Source organism: Gallus gallus, chromosome 8 (assembly GCF_016699485.2).
Source record: "Gallus gallus isolate bGalGal1 chromosome 8, bGalGal1.mat.broiler.GRCg7b, whole genome shotgun sequence".
NCBI classification, from domain to species: domain Eukaryota; kingdom Metazoa; phylum Chordata; class Aves; order Galliformes; family Phasianidae; genus Gallus; species Gallus gallus.
In genome coordinates, this window is record NC_052539.1 from 14,161,646 (window position 1) to 14,183,578 (window position 21,933).

General features: G+C 38.2%; 1 protein-coding gene across 3 annotated transcripts in view; it reads left to right on the top strand.

The window, feature by feature from the left end:
- Nucleotides 1-21,933, top strand: part of TGFBR3 (transforming growth factor beta receptor 3) — a 109,901-nt gene that overhangs the window by 83,157 nt on the left and 4,811 nt on the right. For all 3 annotated transcript variants that reach the window (NM_204339.2, XM_040704478.2, XM_040704479.2), the window contains 9 exons: nt 1,340-1,529; nt 2,725-3,035; nt 3,811-3,960; nt 5,703-5,834; nt 6,103-6,279; nt 9,347-9,646; nt 10,512-10,629; nt 14,384-14,419; nt 16,509-16,616. In NM_204339.2, the coding sequence (NP_989670.1) occupies nt 1,340-1,529; nt 2,725-3,035; nt 3,811-3,960; nt 5,703-5,834; nt 6,103-6,279; nt 9,347-9,646; nt 10,512-10,629; nt 14,384-14,419; nt 16,509-16,616 (1,522 nt within the window). The remainder of the gene's footprint in view (nt 1-1,339; nt 1,530-2,724; nt 3,036-3,810; nt 3,961-5,702; nt 5,835-6,102; nt 6,280-9,346; nt 9,647-10,511; nt 10,630-14,383; nt 14,420-16,508; nt 16,617-21,933) is intronic.

Sequence of the window (21,933 nt, forward strand, 5' to 3'; positions counted from 1 at the left end):
TGTATTAAGGGGGGCAAAGAGTGAAAGAGGTAAAAAGCACAGAACAACAAGTCTCTGAAGATTCCAGAAGCTTGGAGGAATTGTTCATTAAATGAGGAAAACTGCCTGCCAGTTTCTGAAAGTATCTCTCTATTCAGAATAGCTTTCTAGGCAGCTCTGTGTTGATTGCATGCACTGTGCAAGGGTGTTGACAGGGCAGGCATATGAAGGAAGGTATGCCTATTCCTGAAAGCCCTTGTGATTGGTTTTGTTTCATTGAGTTGTTGCAAGACTGAACTTTTACAGGCGCGCTGTGGCATGGAAAAGTATAAACAAGCCCTGAAAATGGTCAGGAGCCAGCTAGAACAGAAAAGTTCTGGGATAATATTTGTTCAGCTGTCTCATTTTGACAAAAAAGAAGAGGAAAGTAGAGAGGGAGATCCAACAAAATTGGGATGGCATAGCAATTCCAGCTGGTCGAAGCAGTGTGGTAATATGAAAATGTGCGATAAATCATATCCAGATTTGTATCTATTGGAAAATAAAATATTAGTTGACCTAAAACAGTAATAAGGCACTGAAATTAAGATATTCATTGCTTCCTTTTTATTTCTTCTGTTCAGAGGTCTTTACTGATCTTTGACAACTAGTAACAGTATCCTAAAACCAGATACTGCGCACCTAAAATTCCCTTTAACTTCTGTTGTGAAGCTTTGAGTGTTTAAAGAATGCAGAATTGGGTCATTACAAAGAAGTGAGGGAGAGGTCTAAAGTAAATAATATGCAGTCTCTATGATGGAGAATATAATCAGGCATGGAAATTGAAAGCTGTGTGCTGTAGGTTGAAAGATGTAATCTATATGTAGAAGAAGCAATTCAGTCACATTGGAGAAATTGCTGAATGGGTCATCACGCCCTTTCCTGCTGTGTGAGTATTTTCAGCTTGTTATGTCATTCATAATAGAATTGTTATAGTAATAATAGTAAAACTGTAAATGTAAAAATAAATTCATGTACCTTTAGCTTTGTGGCAATACATACTTAAACATAAGATGCCAAGCACTTAAAAGAAAGTTGAAATGTAATATCTATGAATATTTTCTATCTGCCCCTTTGACAGCTAGAGATGCTTGTTATTAATCCTTTTGACTTGCTTATTTGGACAAGAAAACTTTCTCCATGTGTGCAGCAGTTCTGTTTTTAGGGTGGCAGAGTTTATTTTATTTTACTTCCCAGGTGATCTCGGTTTGCTATTACTAACAGAGTAAAATTTTTTGACAAAATATGAAATCACTGTCCCTAGTCCATGTTAAGTATCCTTAAATGGTAAGTAATGAACCATATTTTTCTTTGTTTTCAGACATCAAATAGTATTGGTTTTGGAAAGGAAACAGAACGATCCATGACTATGAGTAAATCAGTAATACCTGATATTCCTTCATCACATGAGAGTTTGATCAAGTGGGCATATGAGCATAAATATAGTCCAGTTACTTCCTATACAAAAGCCCCCGTAGCTAACAGATTTCATCTGCAACTTGAACATACAGGTGAGCTTAAAGATGGACTTTTATCATATGGAAGAAATAAATGTCTTCCCAGGCATACGATGCTTCAAAAGGTACTTTCTCAGTTTTGGACCACTGATGTTGGGGATTGTGCTGTTTTCACTGCTCATTGTAAAGTGTGCTGGTTGTATGTATAAATGCTCGTTTAAAAGTAAAAAACAAAAAGCTGTGGCTTCTTGATTAGATAATTCCAGACAAATTGAGTTATGTCCTGAAATGGAATTAAATGGTTACATTTGGTCCAGTTCAGAAGCTTGACCATGCTCAGTGTTCACTGGAATGAGACTTCAGCAACTGCATATTTAGTTAGTTAATAATGCAGTTTTGGTTTTTGTCAAAAATATGAACATGTTTCTTTGGACAATTAAATGAACATTTAAATTGTTGACTGAAAAAAACTTGGTTACCAGAAAAGTCTGAATAACTGGAATAAATGCAACCATTTTAAAAAATATATATTTGGCCAAGGTCACTGCTGACTTAAATATATCCTGGTCCACTGAAGCTAGTAGAATTGCATCTCCGTTGGTGATAGTTCTGAATTTAAGGCCCTAAAAATACCATTTTCTTTTTTGATAAAGTTTATATTCACGTAAATTTTATCACTTGCACTCTCCGGGCTTCCAGATAATTATCTACTTGGGTGAAGTGCTGAGACTTCAATCCTGAGCAGTACAGCCTGCAATCCAGGGCATAAAGTGTTCTCATTTCCTCATCTTAAAGTTAACTCTAATTTAACTTCACTCTGGTTATATAAGTAGTTCCTCAACAGTAGAATTTGTGTTTTCAAGTAATAGAAGAATTTCATAGGCTCATTTGACTGACTGATACTTCAGCAGCGTTAAACTAGTGTATTTCTTGGGTATGATGTTTTCTTTATGTTTGTGGTGGCCTTTTGCATACAATGAGGCCCATTCAAAGTCTGGTTTTAACTATTAGTGAAGCATATTTCTAGAAGGGAATAAATGTACCAAGATTAAGTGCCTCATTATCAACTATACCATTAGTGGAGGAATTGTGGCTAATAAAATAAAGTACAAAGATGATGCTTTGTGGATGTCTTTCAGAAACTCCTGTCTGGATAATATATATGTTTTTTTTACATGAAAGTTTTTCAGTTCTGAATACTTTTAGGAAAAATACCTAATAACCCAATGAACTTTTTTTCTACCTTTAGAAGAGATGAATGATGAAGAAGACCATTCTCTTCCTCCAGAGCTTACAGAATTGCTGCATGGCGCAAAGAATCCTGCATTAAGTGATGGCCTGACTTTTCCTTTTCACATTAATAGAGGAGGACATGAAACAGGGGGAGAAGGAATTTTCCCATCCAGGGATTCAGTGGACACATTAATTAATCATGACTTTGAGCATTCCCTCTCAAAACACAAAGAACCTGAAGAAGTTCAAGGCAGTGCTGATGTAGCCCTGTCAATAAAGTGTGATGACAAAGTCATGACAGTGGCTGTAGAAAAAGACTCTCTGCAGGTAGGTATGGTCTCTTATCCTCAAATTTGGGCAGGCTTTTTTGATCAGACCATTTTATTTGTATTTTGATGGAAAACAAGTAGTCTAAGATCCACAGCAATTTTCACCCTCCTCACCTCCTCCTGCTGCCCTCCCCCCCAGTAGTTTGATGGGGAAACTATATTGTACCTATTCTTTGCCATAACTCTGGGTCTTGTTTCCTCTTCTCAGTAACACAGTAGTTTGTAGAGAGATTTCTGATTAAAGCTTTGCAGGGTTGATTCTGTAGAAAACTACTGTATTCAACCATTGGTCAGTTTTTAATTTCCATGGTACAAAGAAGCTGCTTTTGGTAGCTTTGCAAGACCTGAATAGATCTGTGAAGAGACAGCTAAGGGACTGGAAAGCCAGAGGGTGAAACTGTGTAGTCTGCTGTTACCCATTATGTGCTATTTTATTCTGTCTTCACCATCTACCAGCTGACAGGTTGCTTGAACCCATTTGCATTGTGGAAAATAGCTTGATACAGACTAAAACGTTTTTAGTTTGAGACCAAATAGAGTTTCTGTCAGTAGATTAATAATGAATCTGTTGTTTCCTTTGTTCCATGTTACACTTATTCCCTGTCTGTCAAGTGTAACAACATTTTAAGATTGACCTTCCCTGGATGTCAGTACAATGAACTTCATTTCCTCTTATCAGTAGTCATGAACGGTATTCTGAGCTACGCTTCAAGAAAGGGTCTGACACAATTTCAGTGGAGGTTGCAGCCATTTACAAAGCATCTTTGTTTTAGGCAAGCGGCTATACAAGAACTGAACTCTCATTGCTGGATCACTCTTGCAAAGCCAGGATGAATGGTACCCATTTCATTCTGGAGTCTTTGCCGAACAAATGTGGGACTCGGACATCATATATCTTGGACAAGATTGTTTATTTTAACTCTGTGAGTATTTTACAAAGTGGGGCCTTCTTCTCTGCTGCACAGCATAGTGATACAAGGAAGCCACTGTAGTTAGCTTTAGGCTTAGCAGGAAAGAGGCATCCTGACCTTTTCCTGTTGAGCTCAAACCTAGTTGTTGCTACAGTCCCTGTATTCAAGAGTGTATGAAGGCTATACATTCCATCTGACCTTGTGGTCAGATAGTATCCTATAGGAAAAAGGAGTTGAAGTTGTATGCTTTTACAAAATAACATGGCTGAACTTTGGGAACCATTTGTACTAGTTTCAGACAAGTTGCGTCTACTTTCCCTGTGCAGTTTAGATGTACCGACACTTAAGAAGTAGGTATGTTGCTCTAAGAAGGGATAAGAACGAAGTTCTGTGATTTCAGAGAGCAATACCATCTAACTCACACACTGAATTATTTAAGATGAATCCTTTTCTTTCAGAATAGTGGGTGAAAAGGCTCTCAAAAGTCAGGAAAAGAGATTGTGCACGCTTCTCTCTTGTATTTTGGATTTGTATTTGCTATCAGTTGATGTATATGATGAAGAGGCTCTGAGTGTTTTTATGTGAGTGATGATGTTGAGGAGCCCACTTAGGTTCTGCCACTTCCATGCTGGATCAGTTTATGACCTTAAAAATGTTGCAACTAATCTGGGTTGGGAAGTAAAGACACATTTCTCTTGCTGAGCTTTCCAGTGCATATCTTTGGTGAATAATGGAAAGCCTGTGGTCCAACCCAAACACTGCTAAGGCAATCTGATCTGACCTTGCCTGACTAAAACTGGCAAATGTGTAGTGCCTAACTTTAGAAAAAGTTGTAAACCAAGACTGAAGATAGAAACATCTCCAAACCGTAGAATAGTATGTGTCTGGAGCTAAGTATTGTCATTGTTTCTGTATTATATTCTGTTGTGGCCCAAACCAAAATGGATATTTACTGCTTCTCTCCTTTCTCCATCATGTCTTTTGAGAGCCTTGGTTACTTGCTTAAATTCAGAATCATGCATGGCATCAGTGGAGTCTCAAAGAGGATATGTCACTTCTTAGTGGTTGCTCTGTGTCCAGGAAAACAAATATGAAGTCTTAGAAGGACGGTGATGAGCTGTGGAGTTGCAGGGCATAGATTATTAACAGAGTGCAGAACACTGCTAAAAGAAAGCTGGAATTGTCAAGTGGGGAAATGGAAAAGTGTGGGAAGGAGGAGTTGGAAGAGCTGAGTCAAATTAAAAATTCAAATTAAAAAAAAAAACAACAAAGGAAAGGACATAATTTCTTTGGGTATGCATCTCAAAAAATAAAAATGTAAATGACAGAAGAGAAAAGCCTTTAATGACCCTAATACTTGTAGTGATTTTTTTCATGTGTTCATCAAAGAAAACTGCAAGTTATGCAAAACCACTTGGGAAAGCCATTTTTTCTAATCTGTGTTGGTTGTAGAAGTGTCAGAAATAGAATGGAAATACTGGAATGCTCTTTTAGACACGAGCACCCAGACCAGCATGTTTGATGTCTTTGCTGTTTCTGAATTCTGGAAACAAACAAAAGGGCTTTCACTAAACATAACCTATTATTTTAAACAGCTTTGTGCCAAGCATGTGAGATGTTCTTTCACCATCTTTTTAGCTGGTGCACTTCTTTTGGCTTTCACATTGTTCTGAAGAGAGAAGAGAATAGTAACTGTAAAGACAGAGTGCTCAATTATCATCTAATTTTATGCATTTGCAATATGTTATGTGCAGATTGTCATACAGCTGTCATCACCAGCTGAAGGCAGCAGCTTTGATGATGATGACATGGAATCAGGTGATAATGGATTTCCAGGGGATGCTGACGAGGGAGATGTTACTTTCTCAAACTGGCCTGAAATAGCGGTATGTTACTCTTGCTTTTGCACCTGACAACTGAGAAAAACCTGTTGTAATAGGCAGTTCACAGAAATTACATTAATAATATAGCAATTAACTTGTCTTTACCACTTTTCCTTCCACTTCAATTTCTTGTGACCCTGCTGAAGGGTTGCGCTAAGTAAAAGGAATGTGGGAGGGGCATTACTGTATACTCAAATTTGTCCTTACTGTGCTACTGCTACCACTTCTAACTCAAAATGCATTTGTACTTTTATCTTTTTTGTAATTTCAGTTTAATTGCACACTGCACCAGCCAGAGAAGGACTTTTTTAATCCTGCCATGTTCTGGCCTCCTGAGCCTCACATCACCAATGTGACCTTCAACATGGAGCTCTACAAAACAGATCTATTCCTTGCTCCCTCCCAAGGACTCTTCTCGGTTGCTGAAAATGGGCCAATATACGTAGAGGTAACAAACTGAAAAAGGCTTTCAAGCTAGCAGAAGCATTTTGCAGGGCTGTACAACTGAGCCATATTTTTGCTTGTTAGCTGAAAGGTCTCATTGTGCGGCTGCTTTAAGCAGATAGTTATGTGCTTTTTGGGGTGGTTGAGAACAGAAACTGTGGGTTTGATTTTGACTACAAGCAGGACAGTGCTTTTGGTCATCATCAAAGAATTCTTGCAGAATGCATGAATTTAAGTACAGGGTCATTCTTTTCTTATCTGCTTTACTGTTCAGAACCTAAAAGTGGTCTCTAAGTTTTTGCTCTGACCTGGCATTTTTTGGTGAAGACTTCAGGGCTCATTTTATTGGGTAATGTGGTTGGACATGATATGGAAGATGTAGGCATGGAAAAAAAATGGTTGCAGGTGTCTGTCTTTTACATACTGGTGTTGTCAGGTTACAAAGTTAATACAGACTCTGATCTGTCTCTAAGGTACTTACAAGCACTGGTTTTCTTATGCTAACACACGCCATCTAAGGGTATGAAAGAAATGAACCCAGCAAAGTCAGCAGCCACAAGCATAGTGGCTCGTTTAACACTAGTAGTTGTCATCACTTTTTTCAGTGTATTGTGAATCTTTCTTATTCTCTACCCAGTGAAGAGGTTTCTACTTCTTTTGAGAAAGGTCATAAGGATTCATCCTGAAGTAGTTATTTTTAAATGAATTTCTGAGTCTTTGTAGTATGATACAACACCAAGACACTGCGTGGTGGAAACAGAAATGTAATTGTGGTACCGAAGCTCCAGATTCCTGTTTCCTCTCATTTGTAGTATCCTCCTCATTCTAGTATCAGTTACTAGAGCAGTTTTCTGCTTCCTTTCTTTAAAGCTTCTGTCCATTTCAGGGTGTCTAAATAGCAGATGGTCTGTGAAGGTCTTTTGTATTTGTTTTGTTTTTTTCCATTTTCTCTTACTTTTTTTGTGAGTAAAATACTAGCTAAACAGTGAAAAGAGTAACACAGAAGCTTTGTCTTTACCATATCCTCAGTGCTAAAATGAAGTCCATTACATCAGTGAAGCCTTCTCTAAAGAGATCTACTTGTCTCTAACACTCTCATCAGAGATTCTTAGCAAGTAGACTTGGGAACAATATTTGTGACCTTTAGTTGGTGGTAGTTTATTTTGTGTGTTCTGTAGATGTTTAGTTGACTGTTTTCTGCCTAAAAGACTTTAAACAATGCAGTAGTGAAAAGTTCTTAAGACAGCTGAAACAGAAAGAAGGTATGTCCTCATCAGTTAAGAATATGTTCATAAAAGACACGTGATTTTTTTTTTTTTTTTTCATTTGGATAAAACCTTCTGCTTCCTTCAGCAATCTGGGATGAATCCCCTTGGCTCCTAGCTCTTGGAACTGATCTGATTCTGGAGCTGTTTATTCAGACAAATGTGCTGATTTCTTCACCACCTGTCCTGGCAAAAAGCCTTTTTTTTCCTTTTTTTTTTTTTCTGATTCTCCTTCTTGCACAATGAAAAATTTAGATCAGTTTGGGACTTCTGTGATTTCATTTCTAACTGACAGACTTTTTTACTTTGTTGTTGTTATTAAAAAAAAAAATTAAAATGATTTAAAAAAACAAACAACCCCCCCCGCTATTTATGATCAGTAAATCACTTTGGCGTTAATCTGTAAGAACTCTCTGTGCCTTTTCCTTCTCTGCTAAAAAAAAATTTGTTGGTGTCTGAATATTTTGGCTTTTTTTCCCCAGATTTCCTTTCCGTACCTTATTTTGGTCTCGCCTTCCTAGTATAATTCTTTTTGTTCCCTTGAGATATTGTGCATCTTTTTATTTACACAGTGTTGTTTCATAAGACTGTAATATACTTGTCCTTCATGTCATGTATTTTTTTAAACTAGTTTACACCATCAGCTTCTTTCTCTATCAATATCAGTGCCTTGATTTTCATTCACCACTCTTATTTCCTGTTCTTTTTATGAGATGCTCTCTCCTGCTTAGATGCTTCAGCTCATCCTTTCATCTTTGATTACTGCTCACATGGTGAAAAAAGGGAAATGCCATTCTTCACTGCACAGCTTAACATCCAAAAATTTCTGTATAGACCACAGGAAAATTTGGAAGGCTCTTTTGTATACATGTAGCACATAAGAATTAAGTACACATTTAAGGCACATTTCTTATTTCTAAGGAGAAAATTATTTCTTGAGGAACTGTTTTCATCACATCGTGTTAAATAGTCCTGTTATTTCTTAAGACTGGCATGTTTCATTTGTTACAAATTCCTTTTTTTTTCCTAATTATTCTGTAACATTTGCTGTCTCTATCCAGTTCAGCTGAAGCATACCAGTGCCTTGCAAGTTGGCAGTTTTAATTATTTTTCATTAAAGAATATAAATTTCAGACTCATACTTGAGAATAAATTAGGGCTTTTTAGTAGACTGCCCACACCCCCCAGTCCTGGAATGCCACCCACATGTCAGACCTTGGCCTCCACTCTGCCTCTACATTCCACTCTTTGCTGGGGCTGGGTTCTCTGTTGTGTGTGGCTTTCTTTCTCTTTTTTCTTTTCTCTTTTTTCTTTTTTCTTTTTCCTTTTTTCTTTCACTTTTTCTTTTTCTCTTCTTATTTTTTTCCTTTTTCTTATTTTTCTTTTTTTTTGTCAGTAAAGCTTTTAGTAAAGACATAGGATTAGTAATTGCCTTTCATAGAGTTCTCATGATCTGTCCGGCTGTAAGAGAAGCAGCATCATCTCAAGTTGCAGTCAGCTTCATCCTTCCAACCCCTGCGATTCTGTGATCTGACCTGGATTATTATTATTTGTTTTATTTTATTTTTTTTAAGATAAGGAATTGCTGTTGTTATGCATGGTAATGCTATTAAACAGCTGCTAGTTTTGCAACCATAGATTTTCCTCTCTGTGTGTGACAGCCTACCCTTAACATTTAGCTTTCAAAACAGTTCAACGGGAATGTAGAACTGAATCACTGCTTTAAACAAATGTCAAAAATATGAATGAAAAGTGAACTAAAAGTGTCATTTTGGGGATCTTACTGTGTCTTTCTTTTTATTGCAGGTGTCTGTGACTAAAGCTGACATCTCCTTAGGCTTTGCCATTCAAACGTGCTTTGTTTCTCCATTTTCAAATCCAGATAGAATGTCTGATTACACCATTATAGAAAATATTTGTCCTAAAGATGAATCTGTTAAATTCTACAGCACTGAGAAGTTGAACTTCCCAATAGCACATGCGCAGAAGGACAAAAAAAGATTTAGCTTTGTGTTTAAACCAATATTCAACATCTCACTGCTCTTTCTTCACTGTGAGTTAACTTTGTGTACAAATATAGACAAAGATACACAAAGACTGCCTAAGGTCAGTACTGTTTTTTTAAGGTCTAAACTGATTTAGGTGGTAATAAGTTGTGGGTGTTTTGTTTTTTTTTTTAAATCTGAACTTTGATCTGAAGAGACTAAATGGTTTTCTGTTGGATTGATATAATGAACATATTTCTAGGATCAAGATTTTAATATGAGTTATGATGCTATATGATTTGACCACAAAAATTACACTTTCTATTTAAATCTCATTGTGTGGGATAAATAGAAATTATGGACGTTATGCAAGTGCTTCAGATTTATCTTTGCTGTCAATATTGCATAGCATCGTGGCAAACAATGTTAGCTTTAACTTCCAAACTCATGTGTAATACTAGGTAATCTTGCAAGTGTGTTTGACCCTCCTTTTATGAATTGTGAGATCAGCTTACCTCAGTACAACTTGGGTAGAAAGTAACTAAGTTCTGGCACATCTGCTACATTTTGGTACTATATCATCTTGTGTGTTTTTACAGCATACAGTCCTGCACTGCTCTACTGATTCTAAATAAAATTCATATTCTATCTGATATTTACAAAATGACCAAATTTTGCTTTGTGAGTAATGAATATGGCTTAAGTTCATTACCAGGGAACCTATTTTATGAACACTTGAAGTTCAGTAGCAACGCTTCTGTAAGTCTTAGAGGATCCTTAATGAATGCAAAGGTTGCATCCTGACGTGCTGCTAGGGATTACTTTTGCCTGTATGTTATACAGATATTGTTTGGAAGTTTTGTTCTGGTAAACAATATTTGATAAAACTTATAATGAGATGGCTGTGCAGCTGGCAGAGCTGGACTGACAGACACTTCTGGTGTTTTAGTGACTCTGACCTCACTCACTGTTCCTCCCATCTGCAGTGTGTTCCTCCTGATGAAGCTTGCACCTCTCTGAATGTGGATATGATCTTGGCCATGATGCACAACAAAAAAACCTTCACCAAGCCTCTTGTAATAACTCATGAAGGAAAACCAGAAGGTATGAAAATGGGCTTGACTTGTTTAATAAATCTATATATATTAAATTATATACATATAGGCACTTGAAATGGGCTTAAAAAAAAGAGTCCTCCAAGTATGAAGCATCTTGTAATCTTGTGGTAATACTGTGTTTGTAAGTTGTTATTTGTTTAGACTTTTCCCTGGCAGAAGTTATCATGGCAGTTGTTGCCATCTTTTAATGGTCTTTATTGATCCCTGGAATGTGATTTTGCCCAGCACTTACAAAGGAATACCATAATAAGCAACAAAATTGGTTTCAAAACTATGAATACATCACTGGTGTTTCCAACACTTCTTGTCCAGAGATCGATAGCAGTAGTCTGTTCCCTGCTGCATCACTTCTTTATTTTGTCTGTAAATATATACCTAGGAATAACAGCAATAGAATTAGAAAGTGCTGAGAATGCTAAAGCCCCAAAAGTTTGTAAAGCAAAAGGGTGGCCACTGGAAAGAGTGTGGTTTTTTTAAGCAACAGGAACTGAGAACTATTTCCAGTTTCGTTTAGCTTGAAAGTTTTTGGTGAATCCCTCTGGCAACAGCATTAGTCATATTTTGTTGCATTCGTAGGAGGAGAATTCCTTTTGTATTAGCATGGCAGTTTAATTAGTGAGCTCCAGTCACTTTATGTGCATATCAAAATCTTACAATTGTGTACAAAAGCTGCTTGAAATTTCGGAATGCTTTCCAGGTAATGTCAAAGGATGGGGATAACAAATCCTTTAACCTCCATTGTACAGTGTGAGATTTTTAGTTTTCAAACAATTTATAGTACCATGGAGCACTGCTACAGGACTTAAGGAAAAAGTGTTTCTATTTAACTCTACAAGTCAGCTTATTAGCTTATTACTTGTTTTACAAGTTTCTTGTTAATACAGATGAAATCCACAATGAATTAAAAGCAAGTAAGTGATCTGTTGATGTGATACAGCTAAATCTCTACTTTGGGCCTGATTCTGTGCTCTTTCTTTTTACAAAGCTCCCAGTTTTTCATTTGCTTTTTTATTGGAGATGAGTAAATCCTCCAACTGAAGTTCATCTTTCAGTAAACGGACTTATACTCTGAGCTCTCTTGCCCTTCTGATGTGTGGAGCATTGTGTGCAGCTCCCGTCTAGGACTGCACTCAGAATGTTGCCTTTGTGAGAGGCACAAGGTCTTAGTGTGCAAAGCTGAGCTAAATTTATAAAGATTAGTTGCAAGACAACGATGTGATAGAGTATTTTGTTGTATCGTGGGTGATTTGGTCTAATTGTGGGATGTTCCATGGAAATCTCCTCCAGCATATCACAGCTTTCATATGTAATACAAAGTGGCACATTAACAACGTAGCTTTGTTGGTATGCAGTTGTTCTGCAGTGAATCAAACGACCCCTTTCTAAAAGTAAAAAAGCAATACGTCTAACTAAGATTTGGAGAATAAGTCGCATTGCATTACTGAACCAGAGAATTTACATCTCAGAGGTGGTGTTCATAATTTTCTTTCACGAGAACAGGCCAACTTTCATTTTTGCAGACCATATTATGAGTTACTGCTATTGCAACTGCTCTGTAAGCCAAACGAAGGAGTCATGTGCTTGAAATTTCAAAAGCCTTAGCAAACTAAACATTGCTAAGGTATTTTTTTCTTCAGACTTGATCTTACAATTGTCACTGACTCTAGTAGAAATCACAACTGTCTTATCTGTATGAGACTAATTACTTCTCCCTTCCTAATGTTATTACAGTTTTATACAGACTCAGTTACATATACTATTATGGTAGCTCCCAGAGGAAGTGTCTAAAAGCTTCATGGCACGTTCTTTCCATATGCATTATTGCCTTTTAAGACCCTTGCCCTGATTCAGCGAAAGGCATATAGCTATAGCCATTTAAATGTTTGGAAATATTTGCTCTTCTGTTGAAATAGTCTACCATCTTCATTGTTCAATTTTTTTTTTTTTTTTTTTTTTTTTTTTTTTTGCAAGTATGGAAAGTTTAGATTGCTATTTCAGCAAAAGGAGGTTAAGCTGAACAGCTAACAGGTGTCTCCGTTCTGAAAAATTATAAAGCATCATGATAGCGTTTAAAAGCCAGTAGCTGCTTTTACTAGACTTTAAGGATTCCCCTTGCTCCTGTGTTGCTCTGAGCAACCCACATTAAAATAACATGAAAGAACTGGATCAGTGGGGAGAAGCGATAACAAGCTACATAACCTATTGTTAATTAGTGGACTTTATATTCTCTGTACAGAGGCCAATGGCAGAATGAGTGTGGAAAATTAATTCTCCTCTTATCTTGGAAGGCATGTTGTTGGCACTTAGGATATGCCAGTAGAGTATTTAGACAATCAGATAGTGCCTTTAGCCATGTTTGTACTGTGGATTGCTCCCTGGTTTCAGTCCAACCTTCTTCTCAAATGTTACATTCAGTTATGCATGAACAAGCTCCCCCAGACCCTCTTTTCTCACCTGTTTCCTACTACTGTTCTACCTGTTTCCTACTATCCTGCCGAGAGTGATCTGGAGGAGATAACCATGCATTAGAACAGCTGAATGTAATGCAGTTTAGGAATGAAGTGGTATTTGGATATTGTAGGCACATGTGTCTGAGAGTGTAATGCCCTTATAAGATATTGCTGTCAGTTTAGTGCTGCCACTTGAGTTCAAGAAGCTAGAAAAACTGGCTTGGTTTAAGAACACTTTAAATAAATAACATTTATTTTCAGTGTTTTTTTGCACCACTATGTTTATGTTGCAAATGCACTTGGTTTGTTTTTTGGTCCCTAAAGATATAAAAATAAGTACTGGGACACTGTCTTAACAGATCCTTTTACAGCTATTGTACTGAACACCCTCAAATATTGCCAGAATTTAAACAAGATCCCTAGGTTACTGAGCACTACAGAAGCAAACTCTGCAGCTAACCAAACAAAGACTTGAATCTGAAGCCAGGATCTCTGGCTCATCCACTTGAGGTGGCATTCTTGGAGAAAGATAAGAGGAGCCAGTTAAGCAAAAGAAGAGAAAATTCTTCATTTCTTAACATGTATTTACTTAATCACTTTCTGCTACATGCTGATAATGATGATGATAATGCCAAGAATAATAACTTTGGTTTAATAGCTATGATCTTTGATTTCCTGTATGTATTTAAACCAAACCAAACAACCCACCACCACTAAAAAAGCCCAACTAAACAACATTCAAAACAGAATACCAAGTTGGAATTAAGCTAATGTGTGAATCAACACATATTCATGCAATTTGGATGAACAAATGTATATTATGCCATAATAGTGACTTTTTTCTTTAAAGATGATAGCCACTTATTGTTTTGGTTTGATTTTCATGACTTAGCATGCTGGTAACTCAGGTTTGTGTCTGGTCAGTAACCAAATGAATGTAATCACTTTAGGACATACTTTGTAATCTGTGCTCATTTAAGAGCTCCTTATACAAATTAACCACACTTAATGCAGGTTAGAACTGATGGTATCTGGGTGGGAAGATATTATGTACTTGCCAGCAAATCACACTTTGAATGTAGTTCATGCTATAGTGCTTTTCTGAGGAGTGATCGATATATGAATGGAATTTTTCTAGGCTGAGCAAGATTTGGACTGGTTTTCCTGAAGTTTTTGGCTTCAAAGATTACCATAAATGTATTTCTTCTTGATCAGATCCTGAAGTTTACTTTCATAGTTTGAAGGCTCTTTGCAAAAGTTTCTGATTTTTTTTTTTTTGTTTTAAAACAGATTCTTCTCTTCCAAAATCAAATGTGAGACAACCGTGTAAGTAATTCTTCAACCTATCTCTTTTAAGCCTTAAACCTTTGTCTGGTGTTAGATTAATAAAGAAAATTATCTTCAAGCTTTCTGAATTATGTTTGTGTGGGTGAGTTTGTTAAATTCTGGGACAGGAGAGAATTCTGATTAGTACTGCTAAAGGCGTTCCCATTGCTCTTTAGAGAAAAGGACTGTAATTGTATATATATTTGAAAAATGAATTTGGGAAAACACCACTTAGAATTGAAGTCTTAATGACTTTATTTGCCAGTGTGTGTTATTTTCCCCAACTCTGTCAAGGCTACCACTTCCCAATACAAGAGCTTCAGCAGCAATGCCATCTTAAGGACTTTCTGTACATATTGCAAGCCTCACTTCTACACTGCACTGCAATTGCTCATATCCTCAATTACTCTGGCACCAGCACTCATAGGCCATGCTCTAGATGAGATCACTGAATTGATGTGGATTCATTTATTTGTTTTTGTCCTGTTGTCTTGATATAGTGAATTTTAATTTTCACCATGGTCAATGACTAACCCTGGAGAGGGAGAAAGAGGGGAGAATTGGCACTAGGAGGTGAGAATAAACATAAGACGAAGGTGCAGCTAAATCAGTGAAGAATGGAGAAGAGGGGAAATTAGAAGAGGAAGTGCAAAGAAGGTTTTTTCCCCTCTATTTCTGTCCCCTTAGCTTTGGGACTGAATTTACTCTAAATAACAAAGGTAATGAAAAATTATGCTTCTACTGCATGAGTCTCTAGATGACTTTCTCCTCTTCACTAAGTCTTCTCAGAGGAGAGTATATGGAGCTGGTACCTCATGGAAAAAGAACATTTGAGTTCAGGAAGTCCTTTTCTGTTTTGCATTAAAAATGACCAAGTGCCAGCAAAGGAATGAGAAATAGTCCCATATTAGAAATGGGAGAAAAGCCTTCTAAGCCACTATCCATCTAGTTTTGCACGTGCAAACTTGGTCACAGGCACCCAGGCCCTTGCCAACAGGAACTGCTGGAGATGACATTTGTCAGAATGGGAATGGCATTGAGGATCTCAGGAGCTGGTGGGTGTCTATGGGGATATCCGTTGAATACAGGAACATATGTAGTTATTTCTAAAGCGAGGGTGTTGGTTGTGTTTTAAGAACTGGAATTCTCCTGAAGGATACTACTGAGAAGATCTAGTCATTTCATTTCCCAGCCAGTTTAGTCAGTAAAATGTTATTTGCTGGCCTAAGTCATTCTGCGTACTGGGAGACATTAAAAACACTGAAACTAGAAATCCATTTTGTAAGAAAAGATTTCCCCCAAATGGTTGATGAAAGAGTGTTTTTGAAGCATTTGTAATCACCAAGAAGAAAAAGACGAAAGCTGGAAGCTTGTTTGATGTTCAGCTCTGGGGCATTGTATCAAGGAACCAGATGCTGTTACCCTTGAAATGGTGCTGCAAAATTGCCTCTCCCCTAGAAAGTGATCTTGTGTGTGTGGTGGGGGGAGTGTAGGGAGTGTTCTATTTCTGTGTTCTGGAATTAATTTTAGTTATTGTTTTTCACATTTGGCAATCTTTACAATTGTTTCTATTTATGTTTTTGCTGACTTTTTGTTGGCATCTCTTTCCTCTTAACAGCAGTTCCGTTCTCCACCTAGAATTCAGGCTGAACTTGTAGGAGATGTAGGGAAAAGTTTCCTTGAACACTGGGGCATGTAAATTAAAATAATCTTTTGCCAAAAATCTCTGCCTTTGTGAAACGCGTTTTTAAGATAAATGGATATTTAATTGAAAGCAACTTATTAAGGGTCATCTGAAAATGCTTAATTTTTGCCATGTGTTCCACATTTGGGTGTGCGGAGCTGAAGCTTTGCTTTGTGATGTGGAACAGTTTGTTGGACTAAAGCCAGTTTCCAAAAGCATCATTTTTATTTCCTTGATGCTAATCTGCTACACTGTTCCTTAAAAATGGTGCTTAATTAACTATTAACTTCAAATAATAATTAAAAAAGCTAAACTTTTTTCATGAAAGTTTAAGGGTAATAGTTGTTAAACATGACTTGTCACTGACAAAATTAAAAGCCCTTATTGTGTGTGTTTGCCTTTTAGCTGTTTTCTATGGCTTGGACACTCTTACCGTCGTGGGCATTGCTTTTGCAGCATTTGTAATTGGAGCCCTGCTAACAGGAGCACTGTGGTTTATCTACTCTCACACAGGTAAGCATAAGAGCGCTTTTAGTGACCTCAGTGTAGATCATCCTGCAGGAAATGCAGTGTGGTATGAGTCCTTGCAGTGAGAGAGGGGAGGGGAGTTAGCAATAGCCATCCTGCCCTTGTTTCTCACTCCCTGTTCTCTGTGAGCAACTCCTTGCAGGAGCCTGTTGATATTTATGAGTAGATTGGCACCTACCCTTCCTTAAAAGGAGATGTGTTATGAAAATATTTTATTTATTTATTTATTTAAATCTTAAATGTAAGTCTTGAAAACTCACCCGGGATCTTGAAAGTAAAACTGAGATTTCCTGGGTTGTGCATTATCATTAGTAGCATTTCTGTTTCAAATTAATTAGCATATCCGTTAATATATCCCTTTTGGTTCACATACTACTTTTTCTAATTTATTTGTGGCGCTGTTTTTTTTTTAAAGTTACTAAATTAGATTTATGTGACTCAGGATGTGATGTGATCAGTGGGCCAAATGACTGAGAGAATGCCTTACTTGCTTGGACATTTTCTGAATATAACTATACTTGAAAATGTTTCTCTTGATTACATAGAAATTTTGCCCCAGCCATTTATTTCTCTGTTCGTTGCCTGTTGTACAAGATGGTAGAAGTCACGGGTAATCTCATTTAATTTAACCCAAGCAAATAAAAAAAAAAAAAAAAAAAAAAGCCTGGAATTGATGCACCTCTTGTGAGTAACTAATTTTTCAGCGTCTCCTTCTCACACTTCTTTCCATGCTGTGATGAGTTAGCAGAAATACAACACCATAGGAAGGAGAGTTTGTTTAGGGAGCTCTCTGTTTTGAGGCTTGATGTGAACAAAGACTGGACAGTGATAAGGCCTTGCTCTGGGGCACATGATCTGGCTGCCTGTGGATTATTGAGTATCACAGGATCCCTACAGCATGCTGGACTCCCAGCTACTTCCATTTTTGACACTGCAAGACCCTGCCAAGATCTCCCTGCCAAGGGAGGTGGGGAGAATGTGAGGTCATTTACTTCAAACCTGTACAGTGCTGGAGCGCTAGGATTATCCCATAGCACATTACAGGGTATTGTGAGTTTTTCTCTGCATTTAAAAGCTTATGGAAGCTACATAAGTGTAAGAATCTGACCCTGTCAGGTCAGAGCTCCTGTAAATATTATGACCCAGGAGCTTATGTTAATTTGGAAAAAATTTGTTTTATTTCCAGTTGACAGTACAACAACTTAGTATAAGCATTTTAATGCTTCCCAATGCATCAGCTGTGTACGAAGCTTGTTTGGAATTCAGAGGCAAATATGGAAACTGTAAATGTAGGGATCATAAGTATAAACAGTATTATCCTGCCCCATATACTAGTGAAATGTTATGCAAGAAACCTAAGTGTAATTTTGATGAGAAAATAAGAGAGAATTTCCAAATAGGCAACACTTACTAACAAAAACATTAAAACAGTTGTTAAATTAATATTGTTGGTTCTGTGTTTGTGAAAGTTGAGATTCTGTTCATATACAGAATCAACTGTAGGCGCATGTTATGTATCAGTAATAAAGGAACACTCAGAAGCAACATGATAAATCCTTCAGTAACAGCAAGATATGGACCAATCCCATTAAAACTATTACATGAACAAAGTACATCAGTCATAGTTAGTATGTAAAAGTAGTGAAGAAGACAGCTGTTCTGACTTTGTGTTTATGAGATGAAAATAAATGGAGAAGAAGTCCTGACAAAGAGAAGAAATAATTTAAAGAAGAAAAAAAAAAGTAAGGAGACACTGTAACTCATCAGATCAGAGAATCACAGCAGTGAGATGAGAAAATTATCTAGGAAGTTATCTGGGTTGGATTTTGAAAGTGTGCCTACGTTCCTGCACATGTAATTTTTCTGTGCATAACAACTTGGATCTACAAAGCAGAACTTCAGCAGAGCACAGTGAAGGCTCTGGTGGGGGCAGTCTCTTAGAGGAGAACTGCTGTGACAGACAAGATAATCCAGCTGCAGTGGAAACATTTGAGAGTCGACTGCAGACTTATTTTAATAAGGAGGAAAAAAAAGTTATCTAAATATCATCTACAGAGTGGCTGTCTTTTGCCATTACAGAATTTACCCTCTGTTGTACTGCTCTTTGAATTCTCATCTTTTGTCGCAAGTAATACTGAGTTTCTATTCTAACCTGTTATTTAGACCAAGAGTCGGAAAATGAGTTAACTCCAAAGTTGTATATTATAGTGATACTCAGAGAATGGGGAAAAGCTACTGCTGATGGAGAATGCCAGCTTCGGGTGTGTGAAGTACAAAACAGCAAAAAGCCACCTTTTTGCCAACATTAAGAAGGTTTGCTGATGTGATTTTACCAGAATGGCTCTATTGGCAGGCTCGTTCTAGCATAGAGAAAGCTTTACGTGTATGAGCTCCTTTACTCATCTGTATTGGCTGTTACCATCAAAACCTCAGTTGACAGCAAAAAAAAAAAGAACTAAAAATAAGTAGAATTTAATCTCAAAATATAGGAATTGTGTTTTGATTTTGTCTGTCACATAGGACTTTTGCTTTTTTCAGTGATTAAAAAGTAAGAGATTTCTGCCAAAAGCATCAAAATTCTGCTTTAAAATTGCGCGTGGCTCTCTGAAACAATTCAGTGTGGAGTACAGCTGTCCTAAGGTACACAGGTAGTAAGGGAGGAGAAGAGAGAAGCTATGCTTACAATCTTGGAGGAGGAATTTTAGCCCACCTTACTGCAAAAGGACTCCCTACTTTTGATCCTTTGTCCCGTTGATTAAAGGCCTTTAAAAACGACTGACAGCAGTATTTCTTCTGACTGAGAGGGCTCAAGAAGAAGGGGAAAGCAGAAAAATTCTTGCGGAGCGTGCAGTTTCAGAAACCCTTCAAAATTAGCCACATCAATGTTTATCAAGTATCTGTCTTAATAGGAATAACTGGCTATGTTTAGGAAAGGACATGCACAAATCTGTGAGTTAGTGAGGCTGCCAAACCTATATCCATAGGTATAAACAGAAAGCTGTTACACGGAACGTCAATCACTTCATTCTCTAAGGAAGTGCTTTTTTCTGCTTCGGACAGTGCTGCAAGTTAACAGGATAGAATGTTCCAAAATTTGAGAAGTTAAATGCATCTCTCCTCCCCCACTTCTCTTTTTTCTTTCTTCTTTTTTTTTTTCTTTTTAATGGGATCTGATTTAAAATAAACTGACATAGCAACCAATTATATTTGGCAGATGGAGATAGAAAAGCAAACATTCAGACTTCCTGGACAGGGAGTACAACTGGCAGCTTTCCTAAGTGTGAATAATAAAGTGCATGTTGTCGCGCTCGGATGAGTAAAAGCTTGTTTACTGTCAATAGACATGTCCATTTTGAGTAGTCCTGGTTCAGTAATGTTGGATACATTGAGCTGTTTACAAGAAGACAGATGGAGAATGCCTCTTTAGCAATAATTTACATTTCTTTAAGTCCATTTCATGAATATTCTTTAAAAATACTGTGCTGCAGCTTTGCTGGGTGTTTAGGAAATAAGATGTAGGAAAAATCAGCCCGTCCAAGTACATTTGTTGGTCTGTGTTTGTAACATCACAGTGGCAAAGTTTCTTTTCTTCCGGTCTTTGAAAATGTATTCCGCAGCTGATTGGGGTGTATGGGAGTTGCCAACAGTGCTCCAGAGATGAGACACTGAAGAGGAAATTGAATTCCAGCAGGGGATGCCAGTGAGGGAGGGGGCTGCCATCCCAAACCGAAGGGAAGTGCCTGTAGGATGCTTGCAAGAGGAACTGAAAGGAGCAGATAGTGTCGTAGGGATTGCACGGGGGCCGACATGGTGCCTGTCACTTTTTCGTAAAGAAAACAATACACGCTTAGCTTATAAATGAATTTCTGGTTAAATACATCCAGATTGCTCTGACACGCTGACGCAGAGCGGTGTAACTGCGCGGTTCGTAAGTGGGAGACAGCGGGGGGAGGCAGGGGCCCCACTAGGGGAGCCCAGCCAGAGCTGCCTCCTCCAGTGCTGCCAGCTGGGCTTTGCCCTTTGCTGCCTTCTGATGATTTTCCTTCTCTTGTTTTGTCTTAGTGAAAGGGAGTTTGTTTATTCCTGCCTCTGTAAATATATTGTTTTGTACGAAGGAAGGAGGGCTTATATGCAAACAACTGGAGGAGAAGGGAACAGCTAGGAGGGGGAAGCTATCCAAACGAGGCTTATGAAAGTCTTTACAGTATGGTAACACAAAGCACTGATTTGATGCAGCTTATTCTGATGAGTTACAAAGCTGTTTCTAATGCAAGTTAGGGGTGAAACACATTTTATGTGCAGATGGCTGGGGCTGGATTCTGACTTGTTGCCTGTAAGCAGAAATCTGCATTTAGCTGATGAGCTATGTGGACATTCTTTACGCTGTGGAGAACAGAATCGAAATCTGCTCACAAAAGCCAAGGCTGTACTTCATGTCTGTGAGGGTGAGACTGACCCTCCTACTCAACATTTCATTGGCCTCCTGGGCAATGCATTTTAGTGGTTTAGTTGTTTTTTTTCTTTCCCTTCTGCCTTCCCCATCCCAAGAGCAGCAGGGTGCAAGGCAGGTCTGTGTGCTCCGAGGCTGTGCCTGGGCTTACAGCTGTGGCTGCAGCACAAGCTTGCAGTGACCCCAGCAATTCCCATTACAAAGAGCGCTTGCAGCCTCTGCTGTGAGAAATCCTCAGACCTCCCTTGTTCAGAGTAGATTCTGAGGGTTCTGCAGCCAGCAGAAGTGTTTTCTTCATCCGGTGGAAGTCTGTTGGCTTTGGCCTGAGATGCAACACGTTAAGCACATGCAGTCCCAAGGGTCCCTTCTTGAGGAGCACAGGATGCTAGAAGCAAGGGATGGAGTGTGCCGTGAGGCACCTATAGGAGGGCCTGTCCTTGCTCTGTGACCCTGTTACTCAAGTGCTTGCTCTGAGAAGGACAGAAGAATTGGACTCCACCTTTCTTCAGCTACTGGCAGACCTAGCCCATGGGATCAATTAACCTTGGTCAGCACGCAAGGCAGGAGGTCTGCAGCCCTCCTAAACTCATGAGGCTGGAGATCCACCAGTCTCTGGCTCTTCCTGATTATTCCTGCCCATGAACCAGCAAAGTATTTCCTTCTTGCAACTGTGCTGGGGGACTGACTGTGTGCTGCTGGCTGCAGTGGGTTGTTCCATGGCTTCGCACGGCAGTTATTTCTGTTACTGTGCTGAGGTCTCCGACTTAACCTCCAGACAATGATTATAGAATCATAGAACAGTTCAGGTTGGAAGGGAACATAAAGATCGTCTAGTTCCAACCCCCTGCCTTT